At 48.1% G+C, this 23,018-nt stretch overlaps 1 protein-coding gene across 2 annotated transcripts in view; it reads right to left on the bottom strand.

The window, feature by feature from the left end:
* The window catches only part of PPP1R16A (protein phosphatase 1 regulatory subunit 16A), a 77,714-nt gene that overhangs the window by 49,991 nt on the left and 4,705 nt on the right, over positions 1 to 23,018 (bottom strand). For both annotated transcript variants that reach the window (XM_077809686.1, XM_077809685.1), the window contains one exon: positions 5,584 to 7,609. In XM_077809686.1, the coding sequence (XP_077665812.1) occupies positions 5,584 to 5,833 (250 nt within the window). In that variant the 5' untranslated portion in view covers positions 5,834 to 7,609. The remainder of the gene's footprint in view (positions 1 to 5,583; positions 7,610 to 23,018) is intronic.

The raw sequence follows: 23,018 nt of genomic DNA, 5'->3' as shown, positions 1-23,018 counted from the left end.
CTCAAACAGGGCTCAGGTCAGTAATGGGCAAGAGCTGTTGCCCAGTCAGATGGCAATTTAGTGGCCTGGGTAAAATGACTTGGTGGATCTCAGTCCAGTCCTGGGGGCAGAGAGGCAAAGGTCTGAGCAGGCCACGGACACAGGGTTGCCAAATTTGGTTGGACATATTCCTGGAGGTTTCATCCATGGCATCATCTTTAATTTAAGATTAATCTTTAATTCCTGGGGTCTCCAGGACGGTCCTGGATGGTTGGCAACCCTACACAGAGACCAAGCCACTAGAGGGGTCAGCTCTCCAGCTGGCAGGGCGATGTAGGGAAGCTACACCTATTATATGGACAGAGAGCATCAGCCTCCAGGCTGACTGAGCCAGCAGTTTTCCTCCATGTGAAATTTAATGCAAAAAGCCACAAAGCCCCTTTTCTATTCCTTCACTAGAGCCCGTAACCGAGTCCTGAAGAGATTCAGCTGGTTAACATCATTTCTATTTTTAGCCAGTCTGCCTTTTCATTTGAGGACCATACTGTGTCATTATCTAGTCAGGCCAGAGGGAGGGGGAGGGGCAGACAGGGCATCCCCTCTTTCACTTGGAATCTGTGCTGGGAGAGGAGGGGGGGAAAAGAGGCCGTTGTAAATTGCTTAATCCAAATGGAAAGTAAGAGCATTAAGAGTGAATCCATTTGTCCACTTGTCAATAGCAAGTAGAAGAGAGTTCCTGACAAGCACGGTGAGATGGCTATGCCATCCATTTCCTGTTTCCAGCCCTCGTAGTTGCAAAGGGAACCTCCCAAATCTGACCTGATGCAGTGTTGTCTTTCTGAGTCTGCAAACAGCTGCAGGGCCTCCGATGCTGCTCAGATCTTTCCCAAGCACAGAGAGAATTAAGAAATTAACATGAGGCAGAATCCTTTGGGCAGCAGTGAAAGTGACAAAGACTCACAGCACATTCACTCTGCTGTTGCTCGAACCACCAATGAACAGTAGTAAAAGCAGGAACTGAGGAGGACCCAGTGGTGAGCTGGAACCGGTTCACACCGGTTCTCGTGAACCGGTTGTTAAATTTTGAAGCTGGTTTAGAACCGGTTGTTAAAGGGGTGGGCAAACTCCAGCCTGTCCAGCCCACCTGAGCTCTCAGCTATGGAGGCTCCCCGAGAATCCCTTTTTAATTTTTACTCACTCAGCGGCCCAGGTCTTCGGCAGCACTTCGGCAGCGGGTCCGTCAGTGCTGCCGAAGACCCAGAGCGAGTGAAGGACCTGCGGCCGAAGTGCCGCCGAAGACCCGGAGTGACTGAAGGAACTGGTTCTTCAGCTTTTGCCAGCTCACCACTGGGAGGACCCCTCTGTCAACCCCAGAATTAAAGGAGGCTGGGAGAGGAATATGGTAGGTAGCGAAGAGGCAACTCCCAGCAAACCACCTCCAGCCACGAGGGGAAGAGGGAAAGGGTAAGCTCCTTCACCCTTTCAAAAGCCAGAAATGGGCAAGGGGAACGCTTACTAATGAACAGAAGCCTGCTAACCAGAGGCTGATACAAGAGACAGAGGAGGGTCCCGGGGGCTGCTCCCTTCATCATTCTCAGCAGCTGGGGTGACAGGCTTCTTAGCAGGGCATTGCCTCAGGATTTGATGGGTTGGGACACTCCTTTCACAGCTGTTGCTAAATGAAGGCTGTATGTTTCTAGTCATGTGATTCACCAATCTCATCTGTACAGCTGAATAATTTACTTAGCCACTAAGGGAAAGGACCTGTCACCTGTGACAAATTGCACCCAGGATTAATCCTCAGGCTACAGGTGTCTAATAAACCCTCCATTAGGCAAGCAGTTTGTACATTTTTGTATTCACTGATGATAAAGATACATAGTTAATTATAGGTCACGGTTAAGTCAATACTCCTTTTAACACCATTAGCTCATCTTCAGCTGACAACTTAATGTCCAGCAGAGAATAAAAAAGCAATGTAATCATTGTAGTTTGCTATTCATTTTCTCATGTCATTTCACTAATGCTGAATAGACTCTCAATACTGTATAGAGCTCAAGTAGCTGCCCATTATCTAATGGCTCCATTACCCACAAGAACCATCAAGATTTTGTTAGAACTCTAGTCAAAAAGTTCTCAGGAAACTAAAATCAACTCGAACTGTGGGATTCTACAGAAATTAGTTTTAAAAAAGGCAAATCAAAGTATGTGATTTACAGAATGTAATTCTGGTGTGTCTGTGGCAGCAGCTGAAAACAGCTCCTTGACCCATTTTCTCTTTCTAAACCGGGGGTCGGCAACCTTTCAGAAGCGGTGAGCTGAGTCTTCATTTATTCCCTTTCATTTAAGGTTTCACGTGCCAGTGATACATTTTAACATTTTAGAAGGTCTCTCTCTGTAAATCTATATACTATATAACTAAACTATTGTCGTATGTAAAGTAAACAAGGTTTTCAAAATGTTTAAGAAGCTTCATTTAAAATTAAATTAAAATGCTGGTCTTACACGGCTGGCCCGCTCAGCCCGCTGCCGGCCTGGGGTTCCATTCACCTAGGCCGACAGCGGGCTGAGCGGGGCCGGCGGCCGGGACCCCGGCTGGCAAGAGGCCGGCAGCCAGAACCCCAGACCGGCAATGGGCTGAGCGGGGCCAGCGGCCGGTACCCTGGCTGGCAATGGGCCGGCAGCCAGAACCCCAGACCCCGTCCACCAGCTCCTGCCAGCCAGGTCCCGGCCGCTGGCCCCGCTCAGCCCACTGCTGGTCTGGGATCCTGGCCCTGCCCACACAGAGTGGGTACCTACCTTCTCTCTGGTTCTAGCCCATTCTCTTCCTCTCTCTCTGCACTGAGCTGAGGGTGGGAGTGCACCGAGCACAGGGCTGGGGGTGAAGGAGCAGGCTGGAGGTTGGAGTGTAGGGTCTGGCCAGGAGCTAGAATGAGGGAGGGGACTCAGGGTTGGGGCAGGAGGTTTGGGTGTGGAGTGCTTACTTGGGAAGCTCCCATTTGGTGCGAGGGTGCAGGTGGGAATGTGTGTGTGTGTGCACGCAGGAACTCCCGTTTAGTGCTGAATGTGGGGGGTGCAAGAGTCAGGGCATGGGGTGTGGGAGGGCTGGGGGTGTGTGAGGAGGGTGCAGGAGTCACGGCAGAGGGCTGGGGGCATGTGTGGGGGTGCTGGAGTCAGGGCTGGGGTCGTGGGGGGGTGCAGGGGTCAGGGCAGAGGACTGGGGTGTGTGGGCTAGGGTCGTGGGGGTGCTCCCAGCCCCCTGCCCAGAGCGGCTCATGGCAGGGGGCTGGAGGGGATATGCCCTGATTCCACCTCCCTTCCCCACGGCCCCGGCCCCATCTCTTCTCTGACTCTGCCCCCTCCCTGGAGCAGCGAGCAGAGCATGCTTCTCCCCCTCTTCTCAAGGGCCATCAGCTGATCAGCAGCAGGGAGGGAGAGGAGGAGGGGGAGGAGCCCAGCACGCTGGGGGAAGAGTCGGGGGAAGGGGGAGCTTGCCTGCCCTGCAGCAGCAGCCAGCAGGAACAAGCTTCTTCACCCTGCCCCCGTGGCGCCGGGGGGGACAGAAAAGAGCGGGCCAGGGCGAGCAGGATTTTTAATGGCACACTGCTGCTTGCCAGGGTCCCGGCCTGGGTTCGGCAGCGGGCTGAGCGGGGCCGGCGGCTGGGACCCGGCAGGCAGCAGCATGCCATTAAAAATTGGCTCACGTGCCATCTTTGCCACGCGTGCCATAGGTTGCCGACCCCTGTTCTAAACCCTCAACCGCTGGGCTTCTCTCTCACCAGGCCCATGTTAAATATTGTTAAGACTTGCAACACTACCTGCCTTTTAACTGTGATCACCCAAATGCAAGAAACAGAGATGAGCTTTGCCTCATTAAATCCAGCTGCTTCCTGGCACCAAACCTCCTTGGTAGGTCAAATTCTATAGCTACTTGTGCCCTTTGCACAATTCCGTATATGGAAGAGACACTAGAGGGGAAAATCCTGCAGAAGGGGGTGGAGCCGATTTGACTTAATAAATCAAAGAAGTTAGAGACTGAAGAGACCTATGACCTCTTCCCCATCCCCCCCGCCCTTTGCCCCCTTCTCTGCAACTTCTCCCAGTCATGTCTCTCCTTTGGTGCATCAAGGCTATAAATTGAATGTCGAAGAAATCACAGGCAAATTTCAGCTTGTGGCCTGTGACACAGGTTCTTCACAGTACCAGGAAACAAAGCCGGGGTTTCCCCAGCTCCCCTCTGGACCTGACTTTTACCTTGGAGGCTGTGCACCGCCGACTGACACCCACAACGGATTTTAGCTCTGTTTTGCAGACTGCAGGACACCGTACGAGAAAAGGGAGCCTCAGGGGACCAACAACTTGGGGCAAGGATTTGCGGCAACAAAGTGCAGTCCCCTCAGAAGTGATGTTGGGCAGCTACACATTTGGTACAGTGACTCCTGTTGAGAATGGAGACCACGCTCCTCTGCCATTCCTTTCTAGTGCCTCCTGCTAGCCAGAACTGGCATTGCAGTAGCTGTGCAGGTGTTTCGTTGGTCTGGATTTGCCACCATTTTAAAACAAAATGGTAAAGGAGCCTGAGGTAAACCCAGAAGAGCTAGAAATACTGGAGGGGGTAAGGGGGACCGGTGACATCGTGTGCTTTCTGGTGTAGCCACTTTTCCCCCGATGCCATTCAGATGGGCCAAAGGCACCCAGGCCCATTCCTCACAGGCCCTCTGCTCTCACGGAGCTCGATGGCAGTCGAGGGCACGCAGTGAGTCATAGGACAGCAGTGATTTCACACAAGGGATTAGTGTAAACAGAATAACGTGTTCTGTAGGTACACTGAAAGCAGACTACTGTCAGAGAACCAGCGCCTTTCAGCACACTCATCGTCATTTCTTTATCGATTGTGTTATATAAATAACATCTGATGGTGTCCAAATGCCACCTTTCCAGAGGGGCAAGAGGTCTGCACATCCTGGGTTGTTTGCCTCCCTTCCCCCCCCCCCCAAGAAGAATGACCCTATCCCACAAAGTGGGGAAGGGTGAATGTGGCCCCACAGCAGATCGTGGGTGCCCAGAACCAGTGGTGTTATCAAAGACAATAAGCATACAGGGATGGGCAGCGTTATCTGCATCCTCTGTGGAAGGGGGAAATGGGATTCCCCTGCAACAAGAGAAGGTGACCCGTTACAAGTGCCCGAACTCGGCAGGGCCCTACGCTATGTAAATAGTCTTCACCCTTCAATAAAATGACTCAGCTCTTCCTCCAGTGGAAAGAAGCCCACATCAAAAGATCACTCCACAATGGGACCTTTCTTGCTCAGGAGCGAGTTGATATTTACAGCCCCTAGGTCTGAGCAGAGGCAGTGATGCAGCTGCTCACCACATACGACCTACAGAGTTCAACCCAAGAGGCCTTCAGATTCCATTGCGGCATTTCTGAACAACAATTTCTGCTTGAAGATATTTTTAAAAATTAAGCCTCCCAAGTCTGATGGGGGCACCTGCAATCCCCCGCCACCATCCTGCACCCCTCACGCATAGTGCCAATGCCCCACCCCACAGCCCGCACCCCCATCTCTTACACTCAGTCTGGGGGTACCTGGCCCTTCCTACCTTCCTCCACATCATTGCGAGATGCTGCCTCCAGCAGCTTGATGCTCTCCGGAAACAGCACTCGCTTCTCCTTGCTGCTGTTCTTCCTCCTCTTTTCTGCTCTCATCTTCTTGCTCTGGACCTCCTTTTCAAACTGTGCCCATTTCTTCAGCTGCTGCGTCCGGCGCTTCTGTGCATGCTTCAGCCGCTCCTGGGTGCTCATCCTGGCCACTGCTGGCATCTCCGCCAGCAGCTCCAGGTGCTCCGCCATGGCTGCTGCAGGGAAGGGAATACAGACTGCTCTTCTTCGACGTCTCGGTTCCAGACACAGGAGCCCCAAGGCGCTGGGAAGAAAGCCCAGGCGTGTATAGAAGAGAAGCGTGAGGATCCCTGCCTCCAGAGGGCATCACCTGCACCACCTCAAACGGTCTGTCACCAGGCCACAGCCTCAGAGAACATGAATGGTGCAAACTTGTCTTATACCTGGATCCTGGCTGCTTTCTGGGGCTCTGCCACCCCTTCTGGAGATAGAGGGTTCTGCTCCATAACCACCCCTCTTCTCTGGGTTTCTCCCCGAGTGGTTTGATGGTCTTCCCAGGCCTCAAACACTGGGGGTCTTTCCCATGAATTGGGAGTCAGCAATTTTTCCAGAAAAACTCCCACCATGCAAACCAGCTAATAAGTAAAGTGCATTGTACTGTGGGTGAGAGAGGCTCCCGCTCCTATGCCCTCAGCCCAGCAAACGGCCACACAGGGACGTGTGAGCAGCAGCAACAGAATCGTCGTTCATTGGGCTTAGAACCTTTGCAGCCTCTTTCCACCCACACACGGTTTCATAGGAGGCCCAAAGATACCCGTACAATGCTCTCTCGGCTCTGCCTGCGTGGTTTCAAAGGTAAAGGCAGACAATTAAATTAAGAGCCCCGGAGGTATAGCCATCCAGATAGCCACCTTAAAGGTCTGAGTTAGCCAATCAGCTCTGTGTCCACACTGCTCTTTGGTAGCAGACAGAAGCCTTGGGAGGTTAAGTCGGGAAATCTGTCTGTCCCCCAGAGCAGCACTATTGTTCAGTCCTGTATTAAGTCAGTGGGGTGTGACCCCACCTGAGCCTTTACACCCCAGCAATTCATAGTACAGAGGAAGGCTGGACGGCTTCTCAGGCACACTCACAGTGGGAATTATTACGAAGTTATTTTGTCTGTCACCGAGTCCATGCTCGGAAACTAATTACCTGGATAACGTCCTCCCTTTTGCCTCCTGTGTTCATGAATCCAGGGCCGTGGGGGGCAAGTAAGGGGATAATTTACTGATGACTTAGTTTCAGCTGTCCTCATTCCAAGCAGCAATCTCTAAACTGGGCTCCTCCCAGTACCGGGAACCAACAGGTTGTTCCAGAAAGCTGTCTATGGCTGTTGTGTCCTCCCCACAGAGATCGTTCAAAGCTGCCCAACGGAAGAGATAAACACCAGTGAATATTTAGTGCCCATTACCACCAGAAACCAGCAGCCCCGAAGGACCGAGATCAAATATCAAGCAGAAGAAATGGGAGGAAAAGGCAGATCCACACGCCATCTGTGTCACCGTATCCACAGCACTGTACAATCCTGTCACAGCGGTTGCAGGGAGAAATCCCTTCTGCATTCCTTTCTTCCATGTGGTCTCCGGTCTTTGCCACTTACATTCTTCCAGGTGCTCGGTGAACTCTGAGAACATGGATGCTCATTGTCAGAGGGAGAGTCCCTCACTCCACATCCCCTGGTGCTCTGCAAGTTAACTGCTTCCCTTGGAGCTGCTTGAAAGCCCTCCAAGAGGAAGCGGTGTGTTTGCACTTCCCCTCCCCGGGGTGGACACAAAGGAGAGCTGCACAGGAGCTGGATCTCTAAACCTCGGCTTGCATCCTGGCAGTCAGTGCAAGTGCTCAGGCGGCCTCCCTGGACTAGCTGGCAACTCCTCCCTCCCTACAGTCAGTCACAGGGACACTGGAAAGCTGGGCTGAGCTTCCTGCTATCCTCCATCAAGCAGGCCAGAGCATGGAGCTTCAGGAGTCCTGCAAAGAAAAGAACAAGGGGGAAAAAATGGGGGGGGGGAGGAGTGTTAGGGCTCTGCTGAGGGGAGAGAGCCGCCCCTCCCTACAAGACCCTGACCCCTCTCTGCACCCCACCCGATGCTGTTTTTTCCCTCTGTTAATCCAGGATTAACCTACAATCAAAGTTTAAGCAAATTACCCAGAGCTTTGCCAATAGCAATTGAAAGCTTCTTTCTCCCTCACTGAAGCTGCCCGCATAGGCCAACCCTCCAGAGCACACCTTCCTGCCAGCAGCATTCCGACAGACCTGCCAAGGCTTGGAAACTCGCAGCCTCCCCTGCAATCCAGGGTGTTGCTCGGGTAAACTGGCATTCAGAGCACCAAGAGGAAGAAAATAAAAGCTTCCTCTAGGAACACAGTTGCACTGAGTTAGCAGATTACAGAGGCGTCTGACCCCCAAAGGGTGAGCAAGAGACAAGGCCGCTCCATCGCCCAAGCACTTGATTTCATTGTCTCAGACTTTATTTGAAGAACATTCTGCAGTTCAAAGCAGTAACCGTAGCCACCCCACCAGGAAAGCTCCTGTGTAACAGACTAGCATGGAAACAAACCCTTTCCTTCACCTTGAAGGGTCACTAGTCCCTGCCAACGAGGGACAGATTATTTACTTACCTGAGGACATGAAGTTTCCAGAATTGGCCAAAGCATCTTATTATCGAATCAGAGAAGGGAAGGGAAACTTACTAGGTCTTAAGAGTATCTCTGGGGCCAGTGCAGGACTGCTCCCCGGCTCTCTTAGCACTACTCCCAGTCTAGCTGTGACCAGCACCACACACTTTGCCCTTCAGAGAGCCCAAAACACTCCTAGTCCCTTGGGGGAGGGACTGCCTCTTTGTTCTCTATTTGTACAGCCCCTAGCACAATGAGGGCCTGATCCATGACTGAGGCTCCTTGATGGGGCTCCACGGTAATACACATAATAATGCAAGGTGGGTCAGAATTATTATCCCCATTTTACCAATGAGTAAACTGAGGCACAAAGAGGTGTCCAAGGTCACAGCCAGTCTGTAACAGACCTGGAAATGGAACCCAGGTGTCCCAACTTCTAGTATTCTACTACAACCACAAGACCACCTTTTCTCCCATACACCACTTCCCATGGGAGAGCACTGTGCACAACCGAAATCACACAGTGGGGCGGTCCCTAATATTCGCCAGCCTTTTTCTAGTGTATTCTTGGTACCAGCCATTCAGGACAGATCAACAGTGAGAGCAGAACTTGAGCTAAACACCACACACTCAGCCAGTCAACAGGAGTCACAGAAATATAGAAACTGCCAAACTGGACAGACCCATGGTCCATCTAGCCCAGTAACCCATCTCGGACAGTGGTCAGCACCAGATGCTTCAGAGGAACGTGTAAGAACCCCACAGGAGCAGACATGGGATAATCTACCCGCTATTAAGTCTCACCCTCGTCTCTCTTAGTTAAACATTGATTTAAGCCTGGAAGCAGGAGGCTGAGCGTGTTGGGGCTTGCCCATTTTTCCGGGGGGGGCCCCCAATTGGCCAGGGCCCCGTTGGCCAAACCATCACTGCTAGTGCAGACAGTATTCCAGATGAGGCCACACCACTGATTTACACCACTGGGCAAGAGACCCAAAAGCGTATGCCGGTAGCTGCATAAAAGAGCACCTCTGTTACAACAGACGTATATGCATCTGACGAAGTGGGTATTCACCCACAAAAGCTTATGCTCCAATACGTCTGTTAGTATATAAAGTGCCACAGGACTCTTCGCCTCTGTTACAACACTAACTCACAAGAACTTCACAGCAGCAGACAGCCAAAATACTGTAGCCACTGGGATTTGTTTCAGAGCAGTTTCAGCTTGCTTCTTGAAGTGATCAGCCTGATCCATGTGCCTGGTGGAAATGTGTGTCTGCACAGTATGACAAGTGGAAAAAAGGGGCTCCCATCACAAACAGGAGGAACTAAATCAGAACAGCTCAGGAGAAATGCCATATATAGCACGACAAACAAGAATTCCTGTGACACCCATAATCTCCCTCTGAAAGCCAAAATCACTACGGAAAAACAAACAGGAATGTGCTTAGTTCGTCCTTAAGGCTCACATTCACCGGGAAGTGGGGGGGAAGGCTGAAGAATTTCACCACAATTCTGAACCTCATTAAACATTTTTAGGTTTAGCTTAAACCTTTGGCACCGAGAGCAGACATATGTTGACAAGGAAAATGCACTAGGCAGATGCAAATTAAAGAGACAAAACCTTAATTTTGCATTAAGGCACATTATATCTTACCACCATAAGAACAAAACCAGGGCTCTCTGCCCTATTTCCTGTGGCACCTAAAACACTGATCCGGGCGGCCAGGAAGCAGGAGAGGCAGTGATACAGCATGTATGGTCCTAACAGAAGATAAAATGCTACTTTTTTCGAAAGAGCTTTCTAGACTCTGACTGTTGTGGCTAGAATGGTTGCTCTACGTGTAGCACTGTGTAGTGACAGAATATGTCAGAATCTAATCTCAATTCCACTGATGTAAATCCAAAATAATTTCACAGACATCAGTAGAGTTACTCTACATTTACTCTGGTGGAACTCCTTAAATCAGAACCAGATAGAGGGATCTCACATTTCATATAGCACCTTTCCTTCATAATCAAAAAGGCTGACAAAGGAGGTGCTGTCGTCATCATGAATAGGTCGGAATATGAACAAGAGGCTGCTCGGCAGCTCTCCAACACCACTTTCTACAAGCCATTACCCTCTGATCCCACTGAAGGTTACCAAAAGAAACTACAGCATTTGCTCAAGAAACTCCCTGAAAAAACACAAGAACAAATCCGCACAGACACACCCCTGGAGCCCCGACCTGCGGTATTCTATCTGCTACCCAAGATCCATAAACCTGGAAATCCTGGGCGCCCCATCATCTCAGGCGTTGGCACCCTGACAGCAGGACTGTCTGGCTATGTAGACTCCCTCCTCAGGCCCTACGCTACCAGCACTCCCAGCTATCTTCAAGACACCACTGACTTCCTGAGGAAACTACAATCCATCGGTGATCTTCCTGATAACACCATCCTGGCCACTATGGATGTAGAAGCCCTCTACACCAACATTCCACACAAAGATGGACTACAAGCCGTCAGGAACAGTATCCCCGATAATGTCACGGCTAACCTGGTGGCTGAACTTTGTCCTCACCCATAACTATTTCACGTTTGGGGACAATGTATACCTTCAAATCAGCGGCACTGCTATGGGTACCCGCGTGGCCCCACAGTATGCCAACATTTTTATGGCTGACTTAGAACAACGCTTCCTCAGCTCTTGTCCCCTAACGCCCCTACTCTACTTGCGCTACATTGATGACATCTTCATCATCTGGACCCATGGAAAAGAAGTTCTTGAGGAATTCCACCATGATTTCAACAATTTCCATCCCACCATCAACTTCAGCCTGGACCAGTCCACGCAAGAGATCCACTTCCTGGACACTACGGTGCTAATAAGTGATGGTCACATAACCACCACCCTATACCGGAAACCTACTGACCGCTATTCCTACCTACATGCCTCCAGCTTTCATCCAGACCACACCACACAATCCATTGTCTACAGCCAAGCTCTACGATACAACCCCATTTGCTCCAACCCCTTAGACAGAGACAAACACCTACAAGATCTCTATCAAGCATTCTTACAACTACAATACCCACCTGCTGAAGTGAAGAAACAGATTGACAGAGCCAGAAGAGTACCCAGAGTCACCTACTATAGGACAGGCCCAACAAAGAAAATAACAGAACGCCACTAGCCATCACCTTCAGCCCCCAACTAAAACCTCTCCAACGCATCATCAAGGATCTACAACCTATCCTGAAGGACGATCCATCACTCTCACAGATCTTGGGAGACAGGCCAGTCCTTGCTTACAGACAGCCCCCCAACCTGAAGCAAATACTCACCAGCAACCAAACACCACACAACAGAACCACTAACCCAGGAACCTATCCTTGCAACAAAGCCTGTTGCCAACTCTGTCCACATATCTATTCAGGGGACACCATCATAGGGCCTAATCACATCAGCCACACTATCAGAGGCTCGTTCACCTGCACATCTACCAATGTGATACATGCCATCATGTGCCAGCAATGCCCCTCTGCCACGTACATTGGTCAAACTGGACAGTCTCTACGTAAAAGAATAAATGGACACAAATCAGACGTCAAGAATTATAACATTCAAAAACCAATTGGAGAACTCTTCAATCTCTCTGGTCACGTGATTACAGACCTAAAAGTGGCAATTCTTCAGCAAAAAAACTTAAAAAACAGACTCCAACGAGACTGCTGAATTGGAATTAATTTGCAAACTGGATACAATTAACTTAGGCTTGAATAGAGACTGGGAGTGGATGGGTCATTACACAAAATAAAACTATTTCCCCAGTTTATCCCCCACCCCACCCCGCACTGTTACTCAGATGTTCTTGTCAACTACTGGAAATGGTCCACCCTTGATTATCACTACAAAAGGTTCCCCTCCCCCCGCTCTCCTGCTGGTAATAGCTCACCTTAAGTGATCACTGTGGTTACAGTGTGTATGGTAACACCCATTGTTTCATGTTCTCTATGTATATAAATCACCCCACTGTATTTTCCACTGAATGCATCCGACGAAGTGAGCTGTAGCTCATGAAAGCTTATGCTCAAAGAAATTGGTTAGTCTCTAAGGTGCCACAAGTCCTCCTTTTCTTTTTGCGAATACAGACTAACACGGCTGCTACTCTGAAACCTTTCCTTCAGAAGCATCTCAAAGATTTTTACCATATATACAGAAGTTATTTTGTCCAACACTGAAATACAGCCACCTCTGAGATTAAATGCAGCAGCTGTTTAACAGCAGCTGAATGATACACAACAGTTTAGGAGTGGAGTGTCCGTTAAAACCACAGTGGAGGAAGCCGGGGGCGGGGGAGGAAGGAGCAGCAGGCAGAATGTAACTTCCAAATTGGAAGGTGCCCAGGATTACGAGCAAGTAGTAGCTGGGTCCTTGTCAGCACTCCTAACACTATGCTGAGGTGTTAGTTCAATCCTGACTCAGAAGAATGTTGAATCACCGACACCCTTTTCCTGCAGCACCTGGATGTCTTCTCTAACCAGTGACCAAAACAGGCTTAGTTTAGGAGCAGGGATGCCAGAACAGGGCGGGCCAGGGAGCATGACTCCCACCTTTTCTGGGCCATAAGGACAAGTGACAGGGGTCGGGGTGCAGAGGGGAGCAAGCGGGGGGTGAGGTCAGAGGTGGCACAGGAACAGGGCCTTGGGGAAAGAGATGGTGCGAGGGCAGGAGCATGGGGAGAAGGAGCAGTGTGGGGGCACAGCATCGGGGGGGGGGCAAGGCCATGGTTTGGGCGCCTGTGGCCCCCACACTTTTAGGGCACTTCCGCCACTCCTGTTTAGGAGATGGATGAGATCACAGCCTGATGGAGCAAACAGCATATTCCTGAAGACTATGGAGAGTTCCATGAAAACCTGCTCTCCAGTCAAAGGGCAAATACACAGGATTGCTGGATTATTTCATATATTTAAGAGATCTGATCCCCATTGTTCGGTTGTTTAATAAGATTAACTGCCACGAGACAATTTTTTAAACTGGGGACTCAGAGTATGGATTGGTCATGGCAAACTATGATTTTGCATATATTAAAACAGTGGCACCCTCAGCTCACAAAAAGAATGAGAGGTACTTGTGGTATTCCTCGTTCTTTTTGCTGATACAGACTAACACGGCTACCACTCTGAAACCTCAGCTCACAGGCATTCCTGCATGCTTGTACTGTTTTCACCTTCGGACAACCTGTTTTGCTGTCTCCTGCTGTTCTATTTATGTCAACTGTAAACTCCTCTGGGCAGGGATTCCACCTCGTGATTTCCTTGTTTTGTAAAGCATCACTCAGTTACTCTGAAACCTGTCACAATTATGGTGTCAGTCATAAATAATAGTAAGGCTAAAGTTAGCAAAAACAAGGAATAGCACAAAAGATTTCCCCCAGACGGCTCTATTAATGTACCTCGGTCATTTCTTACAACACTGCAGAGTTATTGCAGTCCTGCACAACCACACAGACTTGCCAGAGTACCTCAATCCAGTCCCACCTAATATTCCAGTCCTGGGAGCTCCAGACCTCTGCCAAAGCCCTCCTGACACAGCTGGGTCAAGCAAATTTGAGAAATCCTGCCAAACCTTTCAATTGCCTCCAACCCCAAAAGCCAAGATTCAATGCATCACTTTCTTTCCCCACACCTGACCCAAACTGCTAGCCAGACCTGCTGACTGGGGAGGAGACAGCATTCAGTCAGGGAAAGAGAAGCAGGTGATGTGTTTTGTGGAAGGAGTTATGGGAATGGTGGATGGCTGAAAAACAAGGAGTGGACACTGGGAAGTCTGCTGCACGCCCCTGCCAGGAGCAGGGCTTTGACAAAGTAGGAGAGTCTGTTTTCCGGCCAGCTCAGTCTCCCTACTGTAGAAACTTTCAGTCAGGGGGTGGGGGAAATCTTTCATTCTACACTGGGACAAACAAAAAAACCCATATTTTTCACAGGAGGAAAAATTCTGAAAAATTCCAGAGAACAAATGCAAAATTTTTAGCCTGGCTCCAGCTGCCCAACTCCCCGGGCTGCTGCCTCCTGGGGTTGCCCGCTCAGAAAAGGTTCCATCAGAACATTTTTGACCAGCTTTGGTAGGAGATACTTTAATTCCCTAAAGCGCTCAAGGTATTACCACTGACCTCTTAGTCAGCACAAAGCAGCTCATTGCCACACCACGTGGCCCTGGGGCCAGGGCACTTGCATTTCTACCTGTTCTTACTGAGGGGTCAGCACCTGGACCCAGTGTTACACCAATAAAATAAAAACCAGCAGGATCTTATTAAAGGGGAAAAGGCAAAATACCACATTTATTGTGAATACAGAAAGAATCATAGTAAGCAGTTAGTTATAGCTATAACATTCCATTCAATCTCATCTTTATTCACACATTCATTCATACACACACACACAGGTTCTGCAAGGTTGTTATCATAGTTACCAGCCTTACTGTTGCTCGTGCCAGGCCACTGGCCAGGTGGCCTGGACACGAAGAGGGAGCTGGGCCTTGTCAGATGCACATCTGACACTCCTGGAAGTTGGTTTACAGAATCAGATCCCAAAGTTCTCAGTTTCTAGAGTCCATTTTTATAGGAATTTCTTCCTATGCCAGTCTATGGGATTTGCTTCATCATGCTGTTGCTGAATCAATCAGCAGATGGCACATTCCTGACGGCTCCCTGTTGTTCTTCGGTTCACCCATCCTTGATGCTGTTGGGTAGATTCCAGTCTGCCTTCTGGTTGTTTCCACTTGACGCCTTCTTCGGCTGATGGACACTGGATTCTTAGGCTGGCACCTCCCTGATCATTCATTTATTATCCACAGCAACCATCCATCCACATACATCCTCTATCTCTATTTTAATCACAATTGTTAACAAAGAAAGATAAATACAACAAAAGGGCGGGGAGTCTGTGTGTGCTGTTTCTGTTGTTACAAAGTATCGCTTTGAGTCTCTCTCTGTGTGAGTAGTTGTTATAAAGTATTGCTTTGAGAACAGACTCTGTCTTAGGATGCCTTCTCTAATTGCCTTCTATGACGAGATAACTGGCTCTGTGGATGAGGGGAAAGCAGTGGACGTGTTGTTCCTTGACTTTAGCAAAGCTTTTGACACGGTCTCCCACAGTATTCTTGCCAGTAAGTTAAAGAAGGATGGGCTGGATGAATGGACGATAAAGTGGATAGAAAGTTGGCTAGATTGTCGGGCTCAACGGGTAGTGATCAATGGCTCCATGTCTAGTTGGCAGCCGGTATCAAGTGGAGTGCCCCAAGGGTCGGCACTCGGGCCGGTTTTGTTCAATATCTTCATTAATGATCTGGAGGATGGCGTGGACTGCACCCTCAGCAAGTTTGCAGACGACATTAAACTGGGAGGAGAGGTAGATATGTTGGAGGGTAGGGATAGGATACAGAGGGCCCGAGACAAATTAGAGGATTGGGCCAAAAGAAATCTGATGAGGTTCAACAAGGACAAGTGCAGAGTCCTGCACTTAGGACGGAAGAATCACATGCACCGCTACAGATTAGGGACTGAATGGCTCGGCAGCAGTTCTGCAGAAAAGGACCTAGGGGTTACAGTGGATGAGAAGCTGGATAGGAGTCAACAGTGTGCCCTTGTTGCCAAGAAGGCCAATGGCATTTTGGGATGTATAAGTAGGGGCACTACCAGCAGATCAAGGGATGTGATCGTTCCCCTCTATTCGACATTGGTGAGTCCTCATCTGGAGTACTGTGTCCAGTTTTGGGCCCCACACTACAAGAAGTATGTGGAAAAATTGGAAAACGTCCAGCGGAGGGCAACAAAAATGATTAGGGGGCTGGAACACATGACTTATGAGGAGAGGCTGAGGGAACTGGGATTGTTTAGTCTGCAGAAGAGAAGAATGAGGGGGGATTTGATAGCTGCTTTCAACTACCTGAAAGGGGGTTTCAAAGAGGATGGATCTAGGCTGTTCTCAGTGGTAGCAGATGACAGAACGAGGACTAATGGTCTCAAGTTGCAGTGGGGGAGGTTAGGTTGGATATTGGGAAAAAATTTTTCACTAGGAGGGTGATGAAACACTGGAATGGGTTCCCTAGGGAGGTGGTGGAATCTCCTTCCTTAGATATTTTTAAGGTCAGGCTTGACAAAACCTTGGCTGGGATGATTTCGTTGGGGATTGGTCCTGCTTTGAGCAGGGGGTTGGACTAGCTGACCTCCTGAGGTCCCTTCCAACCCTGATATTCTATGCTTCTATGTACTAACACAATTAGCAGCTTGCAAGTTTCACACTCAGAGGGAGAAACAGTAAAAACAAGAGACCAAAAAGCAAGAGACCTCTTAATTAGTAATACCCTGGAATTTAAACTATGGGGAATCAAACTCATTTGTGATTTTAATACAGAACTTCTTTAATATGATCCAACATAACACCAGGGGTCCCCATAGCTGCAGGTACACACTGAGCAGGCAGCAGTGCCAGTTCCTTGTATCCCGGTCAGACTGCCAGGTGTACCGATTTCTGGGATGGTTTCATGCGGTGGGTAAACATTCGCTAGGACCAAATTCATTTCACTTGTGGTCAAAGTGTCTTTATCTTTAAGACTGTGTGTACAAATGCAGCAAGAGCAATATTGCATGAACTGTGGTCACGCCTGCCTGCCTCCGTAAAGAGCTGGGTTCTATTTCCAATTCTGCCACTGACTCACTGCGTAATTTTGGTCACCTAACCTCCCCATCTGTGAGATGGGAATAATGCCACTCACCTACCTCTGTAGAATGGTTTGAGATCTACAGATGGGAAGTGCAAAATAGTTGAGCCATATGGGCGGCTGCTGAAATATGCAGACCCAGGAATGTTTTCAGCTAAAGGCTTCCTAACAGCAGCAAGAGCTTCAAGCATTCAGCACCAGGCTGAGGGACTGGGGCGAGGGTGGGAGGAGAAGTCTGTGAACTTAAGGGGTTCCACAGACATCAGAAATTTTCCCAAACTTTCACTCTTGAGGTCAGCTTTTCCTCTTGACACTCCAGACAGTAACATGGCTCTGCCCGTACCCAGGTCAGGGAACCACCACAGGGCCTAACACCTGGTAAATCTGCAGCAGAAGAAAAGCAGCAGCAATTGCCAATATCAGTGTTCAATTTTAAGCAGAAGCCAAAAGTTTGGTTCTGGTCTGCAGGAGGGGAGGGAACACCACACTTCCAGCAACAAACGAGGTGTCAGCAGCAAGAAAGGAGTGTCTGGTGCTCCAAGAGAGTAAAACCAGATTCAAAACCACTCAGAGGGTTTAACTGATGCCCGTGGAAAACAAGAGATTTGGGGGAAACAGGAGATAGCCAGCTTAGACTTTTCAGGCTACGTGCCTCACACCTGAGGCTGGCAGGAACCAAAACTGCAGCAGAAACAGTGTGCTAAGCTAAGTGAGGGGGAATGCCATGAGATGCCCCACAGGTCTTACGCATGAGTGGTGGGGATGAGTTCCAATATGACTCACATTCAGTCCTACCAAGTCAAAGAAACTCAGCACAATGCAGGGCCTCGAAAGAGGGGAACAGAAATCCTGAGGACCTTTCTGGTTGGGATGCTTTTCCTTCCCATGGTGGAACAAGGCTACAGAGCTAAATACTCCAGCAGAAAACATTTTTTATAAGATCTCATACAACATTACTAAAGGGTCTGCATTATGTGCAAGCCACAGACTAAGCCCAGGTCTATACTCAGAAGCTTACAGTGACATAGCCGTACTGAGACATCCGTGCCACTGTCAGAATGCCCGTGTGTCGCGTTATGCTGATGGGAGAGAGCGCTCCTGTCGACATAACAAAGCCAGATCAATGAGCGGCACTAGCTATGTCAGCAGGAGAACGCCTCCCACCGACATAGCGCTGTGCACACAAGCACTTATGCCGGCAAAACTTATGCCGCTCGGGGAGTGGTTTTTTCCACACCTCTGAGCAACAAAAGTTTTGTCACCATAAGTGCTAGTGTAGACATGGCCTAACACAAACCCGGTCTCTGGACAGCTGAATCACCTTTCTGCATCTTTGGCAACCATACAGCCTCCAGCCTTCACCACTGATTTACATACGCCAACTACTAAACTATTGATGACCAAATAAATGCAGTCATTTCTTAGGACTGTTCCAACCCAAGGCTTTAGTGACACTAGGGGGTCACAAGTACCAGTGGACCAACACCCTTTGTGAGAGACCCCACTGCTCTTGTGAGAGCTTGACCTAGCCCAAGAATGACATTAGGAAAATCTCCCTGTCGCGGCAGATTAATCAGTTGTCTGAGATGCACAAGAAGTGAATTTGTCAAACCCCAAAAAGTAACACACAGGCTTCTTAAACATAATTTCTTTACCCAAATGAACAACACAAAAATTCATTATTCCCACGAAGGCTACAAACAATAACCCACACTCAGGATGTCTTGCCCCCCCACTACCACCACACACACCTCCCGTGACAAAAGAGAATTCTAAATTCACCCATCTCTGGCCTCCAAGAGCACTTGTCTGACAGAGCTCTGTTTCCACTGAATTCAGTGGCCAAACCAAAAAGGACTAGGAATGTCTAACTCTGTGTTCATTCCCCTGCATGGACTCCAGGACATACTTTCTAGAATTAGCCTTGGAAAACTAAAATAGCCTCTGAAATGTCTAATCCAAACAATGGCAACAACTGCTGCTTAAGATATCACCGCTACAGTGGCAGGTCTTTAGCCAGCTGTCGGTTAGAGGAGAGGACTTGGACCTGTCATGTGGCTTGCTGAGATGATCCCATGAGGAACCACTTTTCATCATGGATTTTAAGCCTGGGACATTTATGAGTAGCTGCCTGTGTTAAAGCATCAGAGCCTTTGGTGGGTTGGACACTGTTATAAGGATTAATCAGGGCTCTGAAGGGAAAGTGATCTGAGGCCAGCACTGCAGCATACGAATCGCTGTCCTTCACTACCATACCACGTACCATCTGGTCATCACCAAATTTCCAAGTACTTGTGGGGAAACAAATGTACAAGGCATGGCTCCCCAGATCCAAACTGTAGGAGATGAGTATTCAGTAGTCTGGAAACAAGAGTCACAGACCACATCAGTACCTGGGCAGCAAAGAAATCTGCTTAACAAAGGAGATGCTTCCCTTTTTGCAGTTTCTGGGGAAAGATATCTTCTCTTCACAGCTCTCATCAACACAGCTCTTTTGCAAACAACATTTTAGTTATATTTTGTATTAAGTAAGAGTGTTTTTGAGGCAGGATTCTCTCAGAACACTTCAATTCCCATAGCACTGGTGACACTGTCCCTGGATAGCTGACGATGGGCACTTTACTGCCAGAAAAATAACAACACATTGGGGTTCCACAGGGATCTGTTCTGCGTCTGCTGTTATTTAATATCTTTATTAATTACCTGGATGTAGAAACAGAAAGCATACTGATCACATTTACAGATGACACAAAGCTGGGGATCGGGGGGGAGGTTACAAACACTTCGGAGGATAAAGTTCAAATTCAAAGAGATCTTGATAAATTGGAGAACTGGATTACACGACAAAATGAAATTCAGCAAAGACAAATGTAAGGTGCTACACTTAGGGAAGAAAACCCAAATGCACAAATACAGAATGGGGGATAACTGGCTTGGCAGCAGCACGGCTGAGAAGGATCTGGGCGTTGTGGTGGATCACAACCTCAACACGAGTCGTCAATGTGATGCTGTTGCAAAAAAACCAAATGCAATTCTGGGTTGCATTAACAGAGGCACAGCGTGCAAGTCACGGGAGGTGACAGTACCACCCTACTCGGCACCGATTAGACTTCAGCTGGAGAGCTATGTCCAGTTTTGGTCACCGCCATATAGAAAGAAAACTGGAGAGAAACTGGAAAGGATCCAGAGGCGAGACACAAAGATGATCAAAGGGCTGGAACGCAAGCCAGATGAGCAAAGGCTGAAGGAACTGGGTATGTTTAGTTTGGAAGAGAAGAGATTGCGGGGCGGGACATGATAGTGGTCTTCAAATACTTGAACGGCTGCCATAAAAAGATGGAGAAAAGTTGTTCTCCTTTGCCACAGGGGGCAGGACAAGAGGCTGTGGGTTCGAACTCCAGCACAGCAGATTTAGATGAAATCTCAGGAAAAACTTCCTAACTGTAAGAACACTAGGAGAATGGAACAAACTGTCAAGGGAGGTCATGGAAGCTCCTTCACTGGAGGTTTTCAAAAGGAGGCTCACTAGCCATCTGTCTTAGATGGTTTAGAGACAACAAATCCTGCATCTTGGCAGGGGTTAGACTAGATGACCTTTGCACTCCCTTCTAACACTATGGTTCTATGATTCTAAGATAGAGAGAAGAACTGAGTGATTGGTCCTGAAGGGATTGATTTATAAGAAGAGATTTATAAGAGCTGAATCTGTTTAGCTCGGCTAAGTGAGGACAAACGTCTACAAATTTTTGAAGGGTGCAAACATCAAGTAGAAAGAATTATTTACAGTGCCGCCCAAGGAGAGAGAAAGTTAAGCTTCGAATTTCTCAATTTAGGACAGACACCAAGAAGTGTTTCCTGACAGCAACGTGGATAAAAATCAATTATTTAAAATAAATAGATAAATCAGAATTATTTTATTTAAATTGATTTTTAATTATTTAAATTATACCTTTTTTTAAAAAAAAACTTGTTTATAATGAAATTTGAGTTTAATAAAAAATATGTTAAAACCCAAACTTCTTATAATTTAGTTGTAAATGTGGAACATGTTTTGATAAGAGAAGTTTATGTAAACAAAACATTTAAGGTTATTTTGTTTAATAAAAATAAATTTTACATGCTGTTTTGTGTGTTTAATTAAATTACAGTTACCATCGTAATGCAGCTTGACACAAATCATAAGCAAAAAGTTAATTATCTAATAAATAAGCAACATATCATTTACCATTTTCTAACATACTAAAGGTATACAATTAATAAGAATCTGACAATATTAAGCTATATAATTGCTCAACAAATGTATGTATAGCATACCCTCCAAGGTAGCAAAACAATATACCAAATTAGTGTAAAGGCTCTACTGAGTTGTAAATCAATTTAATAGCTATATCAACCAATGAGAATGCATCTTTCTTTAGAAAATAACTGAAGTACAAATGGAAAAATTGATTAAAATTGATTATTTAAATCGAGACTTTCCACTTGGTGATTTAAATGCCTGGATTTAAATCAATCCACCCTGCCTAACAATGAAGTCTAGAGACTGTAAAATAGTCTCCTAAGGGAAGTGATGGAAACCTCAGCTGAAAGTGACCTGGGCAAGGCATTAGAGCATATACTTTTGGAAATGGTACCCACCCAGAAAGAGGTATGAACTCCAGGGGACCACTAACCCTTTCCATCTCTTATTTCTGTGACTTCAGGTCTCTTTGTGCACTGAGCCCTGAAAGGCTGAGGACGCCACTCCAGCCTGGCAAAAGCAATCAGGCAGCCCGGACAAATGCAGGCAGACAACCAAAGAGCAAGGTTAAGGAGAACTGTGCTGCTGTTCCTTTGAACGTTCCTTTGAACGTCTACTGGAAGCATAGAGCACAACATTTTACCTCCATGCAGATGCCCTTCTCTGTCCTGCTCTGAAAGTTCATCTTTTCTTTTAATGCTTTTCTCTCTGAAAGCTGGCAGCGGCGCAGGTTGCTTGGGCTTTGTTTTTGAGACCAACCAGCAGAAATCATGCCTTGGAGCACACTAGCCTTGCCTTGGAGCTTCAGGGAGTCACCTGACATCACTTGCCAGTGATGTCACTTTCCGGTGGACAAATGAAACAAGGTTAAAGACAGAAGAGTGAGGCAAGAACTCCACTGAGAAATGGCAGCTCAGACACCACGAACGCCATCCTACCTGGAAACAGAAGGCACTCAACCAAACACTAGGCCAGAGAGTTGAGGGACTGTTTCATAATATGAAATATTTACATATAGAGCAAGTGAACATGCGGCCTGATAGCTGACTGTCATGCTTGGCTGCATCAGGATGGTTAGCTCGATGGCACGGTTATTGCGCACCATAGCAGGAGAAAGGACGACTGGGGCTATTTAAGATTTAAGATAGATGTAGTGCATAATGGCCACAGTTTTCAAACGAAGGGCCCTACAGTCATGTCCCCCCAGGAGTGCTGAGCTCCTGCAGCTTCCCCTTAAGCCACTGCTGTGTGGGTGCTCAGCACTTTTGAAAAGCAGAACAATCTAGTTAGGTGCCCTGCTTTAAGCACTCACGTGGGAAAAACGCGGCCAAAGGCAGATTTATGTCGGGGCGCTTCCACAAAAGTATGTTCCTAAGGATGGGAACTGCAGGTTGTTACCATTGGTAAAGTCTCAGCCACACACCTCCCAAGCAAGCAGAGGCCCTTCCACAAAGAAGTTTCCCAAATTTGCCCAGCTGAGGAATACAAATGACAACTTGTCTGGCACTTGAGCGTGGTGCCTAATATGCATGAAATGGAGCAGAATGCAGCTGCTCTGACACTACAGACCAGCCAAGCCCTGGGTCAGGGTGGGTGTTAGCAAGACCTCGCAAAGCAGTAGGGTTTGGAGCTCAGACCCTACTGAGATGCACAGGTCTGACTGCTGGGAAGTTTTTAATCGAGATTGAGCCTAAATTTTCTCTCTCATTTCCTTCCTCTCTCTTACTAATACTTCTAACCACCCGCCCCTCCACCCCTGTATCACTCTGAATAATTGCTCCCTCTGATACATGCTTAATTTGCTTATTCTCCTCCCC

This window comes from Eretmochelys imbricata, chromosome 2, assembly GCF_965152235.1.
Source record: "Eretmochelys imbricata isolate rEreImb1 chromosome 2, rEreImb1.hap1, whole genome shotgun sequence".
In the NCBI taxonomy this organism is placed as follows: Eukaryota; Metazoa; Chordata; order Testudines; family Cheloniidae; genus Eretmochelys; species Eretmochelys imbricata.
This window is presented reverse-complemented; position numbering and strand designations above follow the sequence as displayed.